Source organism: Ovis aries, chromosome 19 (assembly GCF_016772045.2).
Source record: "Ovis aries strain OAR_USU_Benz2616 breed Rambouillet chromosome 19, ARS-UI_Ramb_v3.0, whole genome shotgun sequence".
Taxonomy (NCBI): domain Eukaryota; kingdom Metazoa; phylum Chordata; class Mammalia; order Artiodactyla; family Bovidae; genus Ovis; species Ovis aries.
In genome coordinates this window covers 33,150,433-33,166,288 of record NC_056072.1, presented here as the reverse complement: position 1 = coordinate 33,166,288, position 15,856 = coordinate 33,150,433, and the positions used below count along the sequence as shown (strand labels likewise).

The 15,856-nt window shown below is 39.9% G+C and overlaps 1 protein-coding gene across 3 annotated transcripts in view; it reads left to right on the top strand.

The window, feature by feature from the left end:
- TAFA1 (TAFA chemokine like family member 1) overlaps nt 1-15,856 on the top strand; it is a 527,210-nt gene that overhangs the window by 402,904 nt on the left and 108,450 nt on the right. For 2 of the 3 annotated variants that reach the window (XM_004018339.6, XM_060402892.1), the window contains one exon: nt 399-539. In XM_004018339.6, the coding sequence (XP_004018388.1) occupies nt 399-539 (141 nt within the window). The remainder of the gene's footprint in view (nt 1-398; nt 540-15,856) is intronic. The other variant, XM_060402893.1, reaches the window with a different exon arrangement.

Here is a 15,856-nt window from a genome sequence, read left to right as displayed (position 1 = left end):
CCAAAGATAATGCAGGGGTGAACTCTCCAAATGCATTTAAATCTCACAGCATCTTTATTGTGTGTTATCTCCGAGCATTCACTGCTCCACTACCTCTCCATACATACAGCCCAGAAGTGTTGCCTCTTGAGGGCTCTTTGTTGTTGCTCTTTGTTGCATTTAAAATGTTGTGCCCTGATGCCTGTCTTCTCCCAGATGACACGACATATCCCTTGTATGCAATCTTGTATACATGTATAGATACATGTTGTAGGAGAGAATCCCATAGTAACTCTACTTTATGGAAACCCTTCCCTTTACGTTTCTCACTTTCCAAACCCTTCCACTCACACATGCACATACCTGAATGGCCACTGAATTATCTCTAATCAGCATCCCGCTTCTTTCTTTCTTGCCAGAAGGAGGGACGTGTGAAGTGATTGCTGCGCACAGATGTTGTAATAAAAACCGCATTGAGGAGCGGTCGCAAACAGTCAAGTGTTCCTGTCTACCTGGGAAAGTGGCTGGAACAACAAGAAACCGACCTTCCTGTGTCGATGGTGAGTAACTGGTTTCACTCCTCTTTCTATGGGTTCATCTGTGTTGTTATGGTATATAATATATATATTTTTTGTTTCATCTAAATATGGTTCAGGATAATAAAGAAGGTGCCTCTACAGTGCTGCAAAGTTAGACAAATACCAGCCCTTTGCATAGAGTTTGAATTCTTGTTTGTCTGGCTCTAGGTTTTTCAAATAGCTATATTTGAATGTGTGTTAGAGAAGATAAGGTGAAGGAATTTTTTCAAGTCCAAGAGTTTGAGGATCCAGCTCATTTTGGAATTGATTTTGGATCAAGTTTATGTATAATGATGATGATTAATGTAGTAAAGATAGTAATAACTGACAGGCATTCAGTCTGTATTTAATGAGCATTTACTCTATCCCAGGCACTGCTCTAGGGCTTCATTTATATTCGAGAACAGATAGATGTGCCTGAGAGTTCACCATTTGCCATGCCCTGTCCTAAACATTTCTCATGCATTATTTTATTTACTCATCCATCTTATGTCTTGCTATATAACAATTCACATTCCCCCCGAAGCAACAGGCACCATCTCACAATTTCCATAGGTCAGGAATTCAGCTTTGCTGGGTAGTTCTGGCTTTGGGTCCCTTCTGTGGTTGCAGTCAAGATCTGAGGACTTGACTGATGTGGAGGATGGTTTTAAGAGGGCTCTTCACAGAGCTGTTGGCAGGTGGCCTCTGTTCCCTTCCACATGCATCCTTCCAAAGGAAGCTAGGTGTCCTCACACCTAAGTGGCTGGCTTCCTGCAGAGTGAGTGGCCCAGGAGAACAATGTAGAAGCCACAGTGTGACCCTTTTCTTTTATGGTAGAGCCTCAGAAGTTATCCTTTATTGTTTCCACAATATCCTATGGGTTATATAAGTCAACCCTATCTGTCCCGCATGGAAGTGGACGAAAAAGACTTGAAAACCTGAAGGCAAGGACCACCAGGGTAGATACACTTTCCCTGCCATTTTAAGCAGGAAGAAAACTGAGACTTAGAATGGTTCATTCATGTTCCATTGGTCCCATGATTGGTAAGCTGCAGCTCTGCTAACTCTTGCGATGAAACTGACTGATTCTAATAACCAGTCTTGACCACCATCTGTAAACAATTTTACATGCCTGTCAAACAGAGAGTCCACAGTTCAAACGGATAATAGATATCTCTCCCCATCTTTATCTTTCATCATTTTAGAGCCAGATGTAAGTTGACCTTCAAAATCTTCAGTAAGGAAATCAGGACTCAGAGAAGTGACTCACTTGCTCTGGTCATACAGCAGGAATTATAACCTAAACCTCTTGACTTAGGGTCCATGGTCCTACCTCTAGATATAGATGGAGAAAGATACCTTCTGGATTGGCTCATGTTGTGTATTTTCATTATGAAGCATTAGGCGGTTAGAAAGAAAACATTCACGCACAAACTAGACCACGAAAGGCAAAAGTTACTTTTTAAGAAAACAGAGTAATCCTGGGGAACTCAGTTATAGGAAATTCAGCCAAATGTCATGGGATTCATAAGCTGTTTAGGCAGCTTCCATCTTGTTTTCTTTGTTTTGATCTTTCTTTCCCTCATTCTCCTCTGTGTATACTGGTTTTTTCAAGGATTTTATCTTTTGCGCTCCCGTAACTTAGGGATTGGCATAAAGCTTTTCATTTCCGTGGTACCAACTCTGATCTCACTTAGCATCATTACAACAAGTACATGTGACTCACTTCCTGTATCTTGACTTTCCTGGTGGCTCAGATGGTAAGGCATCTACCTATAATATGGGAGACCTGGGTTCAATCCCTGAGTTGGGAAGATCTCTTGGAGAAGGAAATGGCAACCCACTCCAATACTTTTGTCTGGAAAATCCCGTGGATGGAGGATCCTGGTGGCTACAGGTCATGGGGTCGCAAAGAGTTGGACACAACTGAGCAACTTCACTTGACTTCACTTCACTTCCTGTATCTTAAATGCCATCTCTGAAAGACTAAATATGATTGACCTGGCTTGGGTCACATGTTATCCTTTGTCCAATCAGCCACACAGCCAGAGGGACAAGCTCTTGGGGCTTTCTGTACCATGGGAAGATCAAGCTTTTTTTTTTTTTTTTTTAAGAAGATGTGAAAAAGTTAGATTTAGGAATGCACTGTGATCTGTAGTTCTCAGTTAAGGCAATTCTCAGGAGCCATTTGACAATGTCTGGAGACAATTTGGGTGCAGATATCTGATACAACTGGAAGAGTGCTACCGGCAGCTGGTATGTACAAGACAAGGAAGCTGCTCACCAACTTACGATGCACAGGACAGCTCCCACAGCAAAGGATTATCACGCTGCCAGTGTCAGCGGGGCTGCGGTTGAGAGACTTGCGCTATGACTTTTTAGTTATTCTAGATCACAGGCAGTACCATAAGGCCCCTCCACTGCAGGGAAGGCAGGCAGCTAGACCAGAAAAGCCATTGCATCCTCTTAGAAGAGGAAACTCTTGGCCCCTAAAGCCAATAAAATTATAAAACCATGATGATTTCTCCTCTTCTCTGCCAGAGAAAGCAGTGAGTCTCTTAACTATAAACCTCCATTTTGTTTCCAGTTCCTTTTTTTTTTTTTTTAATCGCAGATTACCTAGAAATAGAATTGCCTTCAGGATCTGAACGGAGAACACAGGGAGCAGCGCACTGTCTGTGCCGACACAGGGGGAACTGGCATTTGGCTCTGAGTTTCTCTGAGAAGCTGAGCCACGTATCAGTAACTTTTGTTTCTCAGAACAAGTCTGTCTGACTTTGAAAACTCGGAGCCCTTTAGTGTGGTAGGTTTAGGCAGGAGAGCTGTTAGTGTCTATCTTCTGAGCAAAAGTCAATAAAGTACAGCATATTCTATAGCCTCACACTCATTGTTTCTAATTTCCAAAGCATCCTACTCCTCAAAAATCTTGGAATCCATTGGCCTGTGTAGTAAAAAGTGTCTGTGTTACTTTGATCAAAACTGTTTTAAGGCCTGGATCTCTACATGCAAATTGAGTAGGAAGTGAGTATACAAAGGAACAATTCCAGTGTAGTTATTAAGACCATAAACTATGCAATTAGACACAAGTGGAATCCCAGCTGTACCAGCTGCTAATGGGATGATCTTGGGCCAGTTATGTTGCTTCCTAACCTGTTTCCTCATTTGTAAATGGGAATAATGATTGTTTTTGCTTCATGAGGTTGTGGTGAGAACTAAGGAAATCATATGTATAATGTGCTTTGTCTAACGTCTGGTTCTCCTCAAGTGCTCCTTAAATAATGGTATCAGTTTTCTGTCTTACTGATAAGTGCGGGTAATGCGTAGAAACAGACATTATTTTCTGAAGTTTTGTTTCATAGTAATTAAATACAATGGCATTTTGGCCACTATATTTTCTTGGAACTGCTTCTAAGTGTTTATACTAGATATCACTCATGATGGTCTGTCTTCTTCTGAAATGTATATTCATTATAAGAATTTTGAAAACTACAGCACATCCATACATTAAAATCACCCGTAATATTATTGCTTTGTAAGAAAAGTATACCTCTTTGAGGTTGAATCCATTGAAAGAAACTCACAAACTAGATATTTTATTGAACTAAAATGTTATAGTACTATTTGATTGATAGCTTGTTTCTGTTAATATATCAGGTTGGCCAAAATAGTTGTTTGGGTTTTTCCATAAGAAAATGAACATTTTGGGCAACTCAATATGATGAACATTTTCCAACTTAATACATACTCTTAAAAAAACATTATTGTTAATAGCTGCACAGAATTTCAGGGTAGGATGTGCCACTATTTATCCAACTATCTTCCACTTTGGCGTATTTATGATGTTTCATACAGTTCCCTTCTCATCCTAAAAATGGATAGAAATGAGTTTCTCTCCATGACAACAGTTGACAATCCAGATACCACATTTGTCTTAAACATATTTTGTTCTACATAGTGCATTTCCCAGGGTAAGTGTTCCAATTGCTGTTCTTTGCTTTCCTCTGAAATTGCAGGTCAGTTGCCTTTTCTGCAGTGTTTCCAAAAACAGAGGCACAGCTTGATTTTTCAAAATGCTTATATTGGATTGTTTGAAGATTCATAATCTGAGACCAGATTGTTTTAAATGGGGCATACATTTAGCAGTATAATCTTAGCAACTCATTGAAAAGTATAATACATGATATTTGGAAAGATATTTAAGGAGTGGACTTTTAGTTTAAAAGTGATATTCTGTTGCCTAATAATACCAAAATACCAAAAATACATACTCAACAACCTAAATTTTGGCATAGTCTTTTGCAGATATTTTAGAAAGCATTATACAATTGGATGTGTGCCTAGCACTATTCTGAGAGAATATAGTTTGCTACACTAGAATTCACATCATGTTGTGTTTTTATTAATTATTCTATAACTCAAAATAAATGGAGTGGACCCCTTGCTCAAGATCTTTGGTTGAGATCAACTAAAAATGTGGTCTTTCCATAATCTCCAATTATTTTCCAGAGACTAAATTTAGAATACAATAAATAAGCAGATGATGGAAGAAGCATAATTATTTATTTAAGAGAAGAATTTTTCCAAGCAGATGATGTAAAAGAAACAAACAAAAAACCTAATTTCTAGGAGGCCTGTGAAGTTGTATTTTATTATTCTAATTGATCTATAGTGGCATAAAAAGAGTATCAAAGTCTTAAAAATAATTGACTATAAATAGTAAGAATGATGATAACAATAATAAAAAGAGTGGCTAACATTTTCTTGAAGGCTTACCATGTATCACTTTTCCAAGTCCTTCAAATCTGTTTATTCAGTTCTAACCCCAGACCCATAAGGTGTAACCTTCAATTATTTCAGTTTTGCTCACCAGGAAATTGAGGCTCAGAAATTGAGTGACTTGCTCAAAATCTTATAGCCATAGTGGCAGAGCCAGAAGATCCTCCTGGCTATCTGACTCCAAGGGCCCCATTTAGCAAGCATAGGCAAACCACAATCTAAGAAACACATGTTTTATTCCAAAGGCTTTCTTGCAGAATGCCAAAATATTTGAGTGAGAAGAGACAGATAGTGCATCTATGACGGATACTTACAGACATTCAGTACTTTGGGCAATACTTTCCCCTTCCCTTTCTGTGTCTTCGAGATGGTTGATTGATTACTCTTCCTAAGGTCATTGTCATTGAGCAATTAGAAGCATTTGTGTAAATAATGGCTTCAGTTTTGTAGAACAATTGAACTGTCGTTGTTTAGTGGGGGCTGGGGGCACGGAATAAAGTGTTTGATGGGGAAATTGTCATGCAGTTGTCTCTATTTTGTATTTTTTCGTGTAGTTTATGTTTCTAACTTAGACAAATATGTGGAAAAAATCATTGTAACTACTGCTTAGTGAGGACTTTTCATTGATTGTGAAGTTTTAGTGTCAGCATAAGTAAGAAAAATCTCCATGATAAGCTGATAGGCCTTCCTTTCTCATTCCTTGTAACTTATGACCATTTCAGTGACTGATTGGTAGCAAATTTTACCTGGTATTCTTGTCTTCTTACACTGGGATTACGAGCTACAGATAGGAGCAAGAAGAGACCACCTCACATCATAAAACTTTCTAACTTTCTCAGATACAGAAACCCCAGATTATTTTGTTTTTAACCATTAGTGTACAGTCAATATGATGAAAAAGGTGTCATACTCCTAGCTGCTTCCTTAAAGAGAAACTTCCAAAATATATCACTACATTTTGTTCCTGGCTTTTCATGACCGAGTTTCCAAGGTAAGAGCAAAAGAGACAAAGGGAAAGATAACACAAAGACTCAGACCCAGGAAAAGGAACAGAATTACAGAAAAGGAGGCCCACAGTCAGTGAACTGGTGGGACATACAAAGAACAGATAGCCCTGGGAAAGGGGAACCAGGGAAGAAGGGATAAAAGAGACAGAAGACAATGGATGCCTAGAAGGAATATTAAAACATCTGTCCATGAAATTACTTCATTCATTTTTCCAAACAACTTATTTGTATTATCTCACAGCATATAACTAATTTTAACAAACTAAAGTGTTATTTGGTAGATTGAAACTTTATTTCTTTTTTCAAATTTTATTGTTTGAGATTCCAGGACCAGAATCTCTCTAAAACTTGCTTCTCAAGATTGCTCCTTTGGAAAATACATAAGAAAATTTTCTTGACCACATGCCATTATATTCCCATCATGAATAGATAGATTAGAGAACTGAAGAAAATTTGAAATTCAGTAACAATTTTCTGTAGAATAGCATGAAATGCATACGAGAACAGCTGCATATTATAGCCCCTTCTTAGCCTTCTAAAACATGATAGCATATTAAAGGCTGTGAGCAGCTCTGCAGACCAGGAACCTATAGAACTTCAGTCCAGTATTCCCTAAACATATTTGACCATAAAACCCTCTCCTATGTAACACTTGTTTATATCCTGCAGACCCAGTGTTCCATGAAATGGACTTAGGGTCATGTTGGTGTTAGACTGTTTAGACTGTGTTTTTGTTTTTGTTTCCAGGAAAGTGTTTTAGGTCTTCCAAGACCAGTCAATAACTCATATTCCTTTGCACATAACTCAGTGTTTTGCCAAAGAATGGCTTTTCCAAAGACCAAACGGTGCACAACAGGTCTTGGCAGTAATGTGGTTTATCACATTTCAGTGACATGTCAGGCTCAACTTAGGTTTGGAAAGCATCTAGAGAACTTCCAGGGAGATGTAGTATGAAAAAGCTTAAGCCCTTATTTTTATTCACACATATTAAATATTTTAAGGGACAGAGAACATGACCTATTTTGGTTCTGCCATTTGTTACTCAACATCCATACATAACAAATAATGAATTGCTATGGTGGACTAAGGCCATATGCCACAGTAGCTATCTATGGTCCCTTCATTACAATCTGTTTAGTTTTTCTCGCTCTTTCAAAGCAGACTTTGGCTTGTTTAATAAACAGAAGTCTGAGTTCAACCGTTTTCTTCATGAGCTGTTGCTGAAAGGAGATTCTACGGTTCTTGTTGGAAGAAGGTCTTTTATAGCATTATTAGTATAATTGTTGCATTTCCAAGAATAATTTCTGAATTGTGTAAATTTTCTTTCGCTCCCCTCCTTGACACAGATTCCTGCCCAGATAGGTAAGGAATTCAAGTCTACATTAGTCAGAGCAATGAGAGGAAGGGCATACAAGAGCTGACAGAGTTTTTAGACCATCTGATAAAAGTGCTGTTTCTCAATTTGTTCCTTGTCAGGATAAAGAGAAGGGTATTCAGTTTTCAGGTAATCCCATACCTCTAAGTGTGGGTGTCACCTTTCATTTTTTAGTTTAAAGCCATAGGTTCCTACTCTGAGAGCCCACTGGCAGAAACTACTGTCAGACGTGTTCCTTGGGTCCTTGGCTGAGCAGTGGGAAAACTGGCTTTGCTTGCTCTTCAATGGGACACTCCAATTCCTGCAGGATTCACCACTCCCTCTTACACACCAGGCTCTGACACATTGATACTACTTACCTGATCCCTAAACACAGTGGAATGTATGGCTCCTGGCTCACAGAGCCATTTTCCTAGTATTCTAAAGCTAATAAGCATATCACTTGTTGGAAGAAATTTGCTCTTTCATATAAAAGTACTAACCTTGTATAAATTCAAATGTTGTTTAGTTGCTAAGTCGTGTCCAGCTCTTTTGAACCCATGGACTATAGCCCACCAAGATCCTCTGTCCATGAGATTTCCCAGGCAAGAATACTGGAGTGGGTTGCCATTTCCTTCTTCAGGGGATCTTCCCAAGTCAGGGATTGAACCCACATCTCCTGCATCGGCATGCAGATTCTTTACCACTGAACCACCAGGGAAGCCCCATAAATGGAAATACATGTACGCAAAAACAGCAAAGAAAGGATCAAAATAAGAATAGTCCTCCTCCTCCCTTTTTCCACTAATCCTCTCACATCTTAATTGCCAGAGGGAATCATCGTCACCAGATTTCTGTGCATTCTTACAGATAATATCTATGCACATGTAGACTTATGGATATACACATGAAACTCAGTAAATCAAAATGGTGTCACATTATTTTGAAAATGGTCTTAACCTTTTCATTTTTAACATAAAAAATATCTTAAATACTTCACTCTTTCTGTAAAAGAATAGCTAGTAAACATGGAGAGAAGAAATGTAAATTAAACTCTGAAATGTAATGTTTCAGCAGTCAGTTATATGCAGAGATGAAAGGTTTAGTAATATGCAGTATTAAGGAGGGAAGAGAGAAAAATCACATATAAATTATACTCAATGACAAACAGCTTACAAACTCAACTAGTTAGCCACTTTCCTTTATTTGGTTCACTGAAAAGGAGGAAGATAAATAGGAAATTTTCTAATGAGACTGGATGTTTGGGGAACATATTACAAATCACATGCATTATAACTCCTTTCCTTAACTTTATTTAGCCTCAGTTCTTAGACATATAATTCACCATATTTCCTCAACAGGATTGGGTTCATGAGTCCAGATATCACCTAAGAAATCTCAGGATTTTGATGTCCTTTCCAGGGAGAAAACTAAATATGGAAGTATATTTAGTGCATATTTCTTGTTTTTGTTCAGTTGCTAAGTCATGTCCAGTTCTTTGTGACTCCATGGACTGCAACACACCAGTCCTCCTTGTCCCTCACTGTCTCCCGGAGTTTGCTCAAAACATTGTGCACTGAGTTGGTGATGCAATCTAACCGTCTTATCCTCTGCCAACCTTTTCTCTTTTTGCCTTCAATCTTTCCCAGCATCAGGGTCTTTTCCATGAGTCAGCTCTTCCCATCAGGTGCCGAAATATCGGAGCTTCAGGCTCAGTCCTTCCAATGAGTAGTTGAGGTTGATTTCCTTTAGGACTGACTGGTTTGATCTCCTTGCTGTCCAAGGAACTCTTCAGATTCTTCTCCAGCACCACAATTCAAGAGTATCAGTTCTTTGGCCCTCAACCTTCTTTATGGTCCAACTGTCACATCCATAAATGACTATTGGAAAAACTGTAGCTTTGACTATACAGACTTTGCTTGGCAAAGTGATGTCTCTGCTTTTTAATACACTAAGCTTGTCATAGCTTTCCTTCCAAGGAGCAAGTGTCTTTTAATTCCGTGGCTGCAGTCACTGTCCACAGTGCATTTAGAGCCCAAGAAAATAAAATCTGTCCCAGCTTCCACTTTTTCCCTTTCTATTTGCCACATTTGCACCTAGATATAGTAAATCCTATTGTAAAGCCCATCTATGTAGCCACTTGAGAAACACAAAACTCTCTGCACAAACATTTGTCAGAGTGTGTAAATTGGTGCACGTGTGTGTGTGTGTGTGTGTGTGTGTGTGTGTGTGTGTGTGTAATTATGATGGAACATATCCCGGGTTGTTGTCAGTTATCTAGGTGGAATGCACTTGGTTACACAGAATTCCAAAATCATCAATAAGAAAATTTCCCTAACATAGCTCCAAAGTCATTGGTTTCCATTTATCTACAATGAGCTCAGGTGTTTTCAAAGACCTGTTCTTGTCTGATATGAAAGCACATTTAATCAATTTTTTTTAGAAAGGGGAAAAAATGTTGTTCTAAATCTATGGAGTCAGGTCCTCATCCCTCTAGCTTGGCTCCAGCCTAGATAAGGTAAAATTTCAGGTCCTGTGTTATTAATGTGCTGTCCATATGAATAATGAGTGAGCCTGGTGAATTATTTCACACTTCTAGGAAAATCTATAGCCCTGTCCTTCTCTAACAGCACTGGAAGCTACTGAGGATGCCGGTCCCTTTCTATGTGGAAGATTGTGATAACTTCATCTAGGAAAGTGGTAAAACTCTGTCCCCTTCTGAGGCCCATGTAGAAATTTATGCAGATGAATAGTATCTTGAAAAATCAGTACTGTATTCTATCAAGCTCTTTGAAGTTTTGAGGGTCTGCTCCCAGCTTAAATAACAAGATGTGAATTACACACCAACCAGAGAAGAGATGCCCAAATGATCTTTATTAAGTTCAAAAGCCATTCAGAAACTCTGGTAGAAAATTGAAAGATGAGAATTTTTTGTCCTCAAACTGATATGGATGCCATGAGCCTAGGAAGGGAGAAAAAAAGGACCACGTGAATAGGAAAACTCAGGGACTGAATGCACATCTCCTGTGACTCCTCCATTGGCAGGTGAATTCTTTACTACTGAGTCACCTGGGAAGCCTCAAAATTCAATGGACTCAAATTCAAGGTCAGCAGTATTACTTAGGCTGGTATAATGAATAATGAGTGAGCCTGCTGACTCACCCTGGTTGGGTGGTTAACTAGCCATTCATTCAAGGGAAGGTCACATTCCTTCAGATACGGAATGGCATGCTAGTGCGACTCAGAAATGATCATTCACGTTCTCCTTTGGTGCTTACATGGCATTGTTGCTCTGTGCTGGGCACCTGTTCTCATCAATCCTCTCAGTAGGGGCTCAAGTGAAAAGGGAACTTATTGTGACAGTATACCGGGGTTATCATAGAGTACCAAGAGCAGAGAGTGCATGAAGGAGGCCTCAAGGCAGCTAAAACTGAGGCGAGTCCATCTGTGCTCTTCACAGCATTCACAGATGATGGCCATCTTTCCTCCTGGGCTCTTTCTGGATATCTGCTTCATTCTCTTACCTGTAAACAAGGGAGGTTAAGTCCTTATCAGCTGGCAACAGTCTTATCACCTATATGGGACACGAGTTATAGTATGAATTTAAAACTGATCATTGTACTAGCTTATAATTATTGAGCTCTTAATAGGTGCCAGACCTGTGTATTACTTTATGTATTTCTCATAACAGCAGCCTTATAAGACAGGTACTATTATTATCCCATTTTATAGAGGAAGAACCGGATGCCTTAGAGAGGTTAAATCGTTTCTTCTAAGCATGGGTAGCAGGAGATCTGAGACCCCAAATGAAGAACTGCTAGAAATGATGAGTAGGAGCCAGCATTGAAAACCTAGATAGGGAAGGTTCAGAGTACCTCCCACTTCATGTATTCCCTTCCTTGGGAATGACAGCATCTTGAAGGCGTCTTCAGGAAACACACTCATCATTCCATCACATATCTTTCAAATCCATCATTTTCTCATCATCTCCTAATTTTAATACAGTATAAACTTTTCTCTTGACCCTGATTAATCCCTCTGACAAAAATGTGCCCTCAGTACTTCTCCCGCTACCCCATCCCACTCCAAGTTCATCAGCCAAGTTACAGCCCCAGCTCCCGAGGCCTTTCCTCAAACCTATGCACCCAAATCTAACAGATACCCTTCTCTGTGTCCCTGGCATATCCTGGATAATATTTGTCAGAATTTACCATAATGTAGTATAATTTTCTATTGACTTGTGTCTAAAGGCAATCATCTGTTCATCAGTAGTTCTTTTCAGAGCATTGAGTATGTGCCAGGAATTATGCTAAACCAATGTTCACATAATGATGAACAAAGTTAGTCCCGTGCTCTCATGGAAACTACAGTCCAGCCAGGAAGACACATCTTACTGTAATCATACATCAGATTGTTCAAGTAGAAACTGCATGTTCTGGAGCAAAGGAATTCAGAGAGGATGTAATAATAAAGAATCTCAAGGAGGCTGGGAAACTGAGACTTCTGGGAAGAAGTGACAAGAGGTCTGAGTTGTGACTTAAGCTTCTTGGGTAAAGAGCATCCCAGGCAGAGAACAGCTGGGCAAAAGCCTTGGATTTTGATCAACAACTTGAGGAAATCATTGTGGTTTTCTCAAACAATAATGAGATCATATGCCAGAAGAGGTTGAAAACATAGGCAGGGGTCAGACAATAGTTTTGTAGTTGAGCTGTGCATCTCCAGTTCTGAGTATAGTTCTTGAAACAGAGATGTGCTCATCAAATGTTTAGGGAAGGCAGCAGTGCAGCAATCTGCTGGGGGAAATTGAATGATAAGTCAACTTGGAACTTGGTGAGTGAGGAGCCAGCACTGAGAGTCCTCTACTTAGACAGAAATCTGCCTCTGTAGTGCCTGACAACAGATTTTAAAAACTCCCTACTGACACTTGAGACAATGCCAAATCTAAGCAAATCAAATTGCCTTTTTGATATTCCCACCTTCCACACACACTGTTATCCACATGGTAGCTGTCACCCGAATGTTTCAGTCTCCCTATGCTGAGCCAGACACACTGCTGCAAAGAATACTCACCAGCACCTCTAAATCAAGCAAGCAAAACTTTCTGATAGAAATCGTAAGTCACTGCTTTTCAATTCTACTGTCTGACTTTAGAAAATATTGTAACTACTAGGTTCATGATGGGAGAAGGCAGTGGCACCCCACTCCAGTACTCTTGCCTGGAAAATCCCATGGACGGAGGGGCCTAGTGGGCTACAGTCCATGGGGTCGCTAAGAGTCGGACACAACTGAGCGACTTCCCTTTCACCTTCCACTTTCATGCATTGGAGAAGGAAATGGCAATCCACTCCAGTGTTCTTGCCTGGTGAATCCCAGGGATGGGGGAGCCTGGTGGGCTGCTATCTATGGGGTCGTACAGAGTCAGACACAACTGAAGCGACTTAGCAGCAGCAACAGCAGCAGGTTCATTATATCAGGCAGGGCATCAGAGTAAAAGGCTGATAATTTGAAGTATATTAAAACATGGCAGCTAACTACAGGCTCATGTTAGTTTATTTTCTTCCTGATTAACCTATACGTTCTTTGACTCTAGTTCATTTCATTGCGAATTTACAATGCCCTGATCTATGTAGCAAAAAAGGAAAAGAAAACTTCCCTAACACATATACCCAATGGATGCCTGACCAACCCATTCCTGAAATCTGAGGTAGTATGTAAAAATTCAGATGGATTCAGATTATGTAAGTCTATTTTGTGAAGAAGGAAATAATGAGAAAATTGTTTTTCACATTACTGAGTCCTGCTCCCTTCAAAATCCTCAAGTACATAGAGTTGAGAAGCAGTATAATAAAGCCACCAGCACACTATAAAAATTCTCCACTGTACTAAGAGCCCTTATAGATAAAGGATAATAATGACTGCAGGAACTGGAAGTTGGGGAGTACCATGTGTCAGGTACCCTGCTGAGAACTTTACCAGCATTTTCATGTCAGAACTTAACAACAGCATGAGATGGGTGGGTACTGTGATGATTATCCCCGTTAACAGATTCATCCATAGAGCCTCATCAGATCCCACACTTCAAATTGCTGAATTAAAGGACATTAAGGAGCTTGACTTTACTTATCCTTCTTCTTGTGTTTGTATGCTGAGAATTTTTATTCCATTTTAATACAAATGAAAAGGAAGACCTCAAGTAGAGGTGTGTTCCATCACTGATTATTCCTAATGTTCCAGGTGGAGAAAAAATATATATAAAGAGAAAATTTACATAGAACTTTCGATCAAAGGTAAAGTTTTTCAGTGCACTCAATTATTCCGATGGATAAATGTTACAAATGATCTTGCAGCCTGCTGACTGACTGACTGATTTTTGGTATGTCTGTAAGAGTTAATACCATTTGTCTAAAGCCTGTCAGTTTTGACAATATCATCTTATAGAATCTGTAGCATTCAAAAGAAAAATGTCTAATACTACCTGCTAAGCCAAAAATGATAGAGAAAATGGCCCAGGAAAATGCCCACATACTGAAGATTCATTCCACAAACACCGTTGATACTGAGCATCAGAGACAGTGTGACCTAATGATTATGAGATCTAGGGGAGATGACCGTAAATGGGTGATTTCAAGACTGTATGAGAAGGATTAGCCCAGGGCAGTCTGAGAGCCAAGGTGAGGGTATTAACCCACGGTAGGGAAGGGCTCTGGATGGTTTCCCTGCAGAATTAACATCCAAACTGAGACCTGACTAAGCAGATAAGACGATACAGTAGTATGTTCAAGGCAGAGGAACAGTATATGTACAAGTGTGGAGTCAACAAGGGGCCTTATGGATCCAGAGAAGTGAAAGATGCTTAGTGTGCCTGGAGAGAGAAGAGTGTGGATTAGGTCTGGAAGAGGTGAGACCAGAGCGTTCCCTAGGATGAACTCATGCAGTACCCTGGTAACCAAGACGAGGCATTGGAACTCTGTCCAAAAGTGGTGGAGTCTGGCGCAAAGGATTTTGTGTTGATAAATGACATTCAATTTCCTGAGAGTTTTTCACTACCTAGTAAAGGAATCAAAAACTTTGCTTCTACCATAACTCCTATTCATTGTACTTCAACTTATGTTTCTAAGCAATAGAGAGATTAAACCCAAGAAATGCCAGAAAAGATGCAAGTCAATTCTGATATTTAAGTCAATGCTCGCTCAGCAAAGGTGCATCAAATTTGCTGGCCAAAAAAAAAAAAAACCTGAGTGAAGATTATGCAAGAGGACATGCATCCCAAAGGAAACCTGAGCATCTAATTAACTGGAGGACTGGAAAGCCCTGACTTGTGCATATTCAAAAGGTCTAGGACAAGAGTCCAAGGCTCTTCAGGAAAACATTTGGTAATGTATCAAGATCACTATGGCAAGAGGAGAGTTGATTTCACTTAGAAAAAGTGAGAAAGACTGAGTTGATGATGTCTGAACCACGGAAGAGGAGATACTTCACGCTAGGAAGATTAAAGGGTACTGTGAATTCATCCAGCTGCACATTACAGTCATCAGAGAGGTTCTTAAAAACACCAACGTCTTCACCACATCCTTAAGTATTTTTATTTCATTGAGAGAGGGTGGGACCTGAGTATTTGTATTCTTTGAAAGCTCCACAAGGATAGTAACATGTAAGCAGATTTGAAAACCGAAGGTGTCACAGCCCAGAGCATGGGCTGAGGAGGAAGGCAGCGTGAGCTGGAATTCCAGCTCTTTCTAGAAATACTTATTTTGCTCTTTTAATTTTTATTTGCAAACATTCCATAAAACATTAAGTTCTGTTCAGTTTAGTCGCTCAGTCACGTCTGACTCTTTGAGACCTCATGAATCGCAGCATACCAGGCCTCCCAGTCCATCACCGTCTCCCGGAGTTCACTCAAACTCATGTCCATCGAGTTGGTGATGCCATCAAGCCATCTCATCTTCTGTCGTCCCCTTCTCCTCCTGCCCCCAACCCCTCCCAGCATCAGAGTCTTTTCCAATGAGTCAACTCTTCGCATGAGGAGGCCAAAGTACTGGAGTTTCAGCTTTAGCATCATTCCTTCCAAAGAAATCCCAGGGCTGATCTCCTTCAGAATAGACTGGTTGGATCTCCCTGCAGTCCAAGGGACTCTCAAGAGTCATCTCCAACACCACAGTTCAAAAGCATCAATTCTTTGG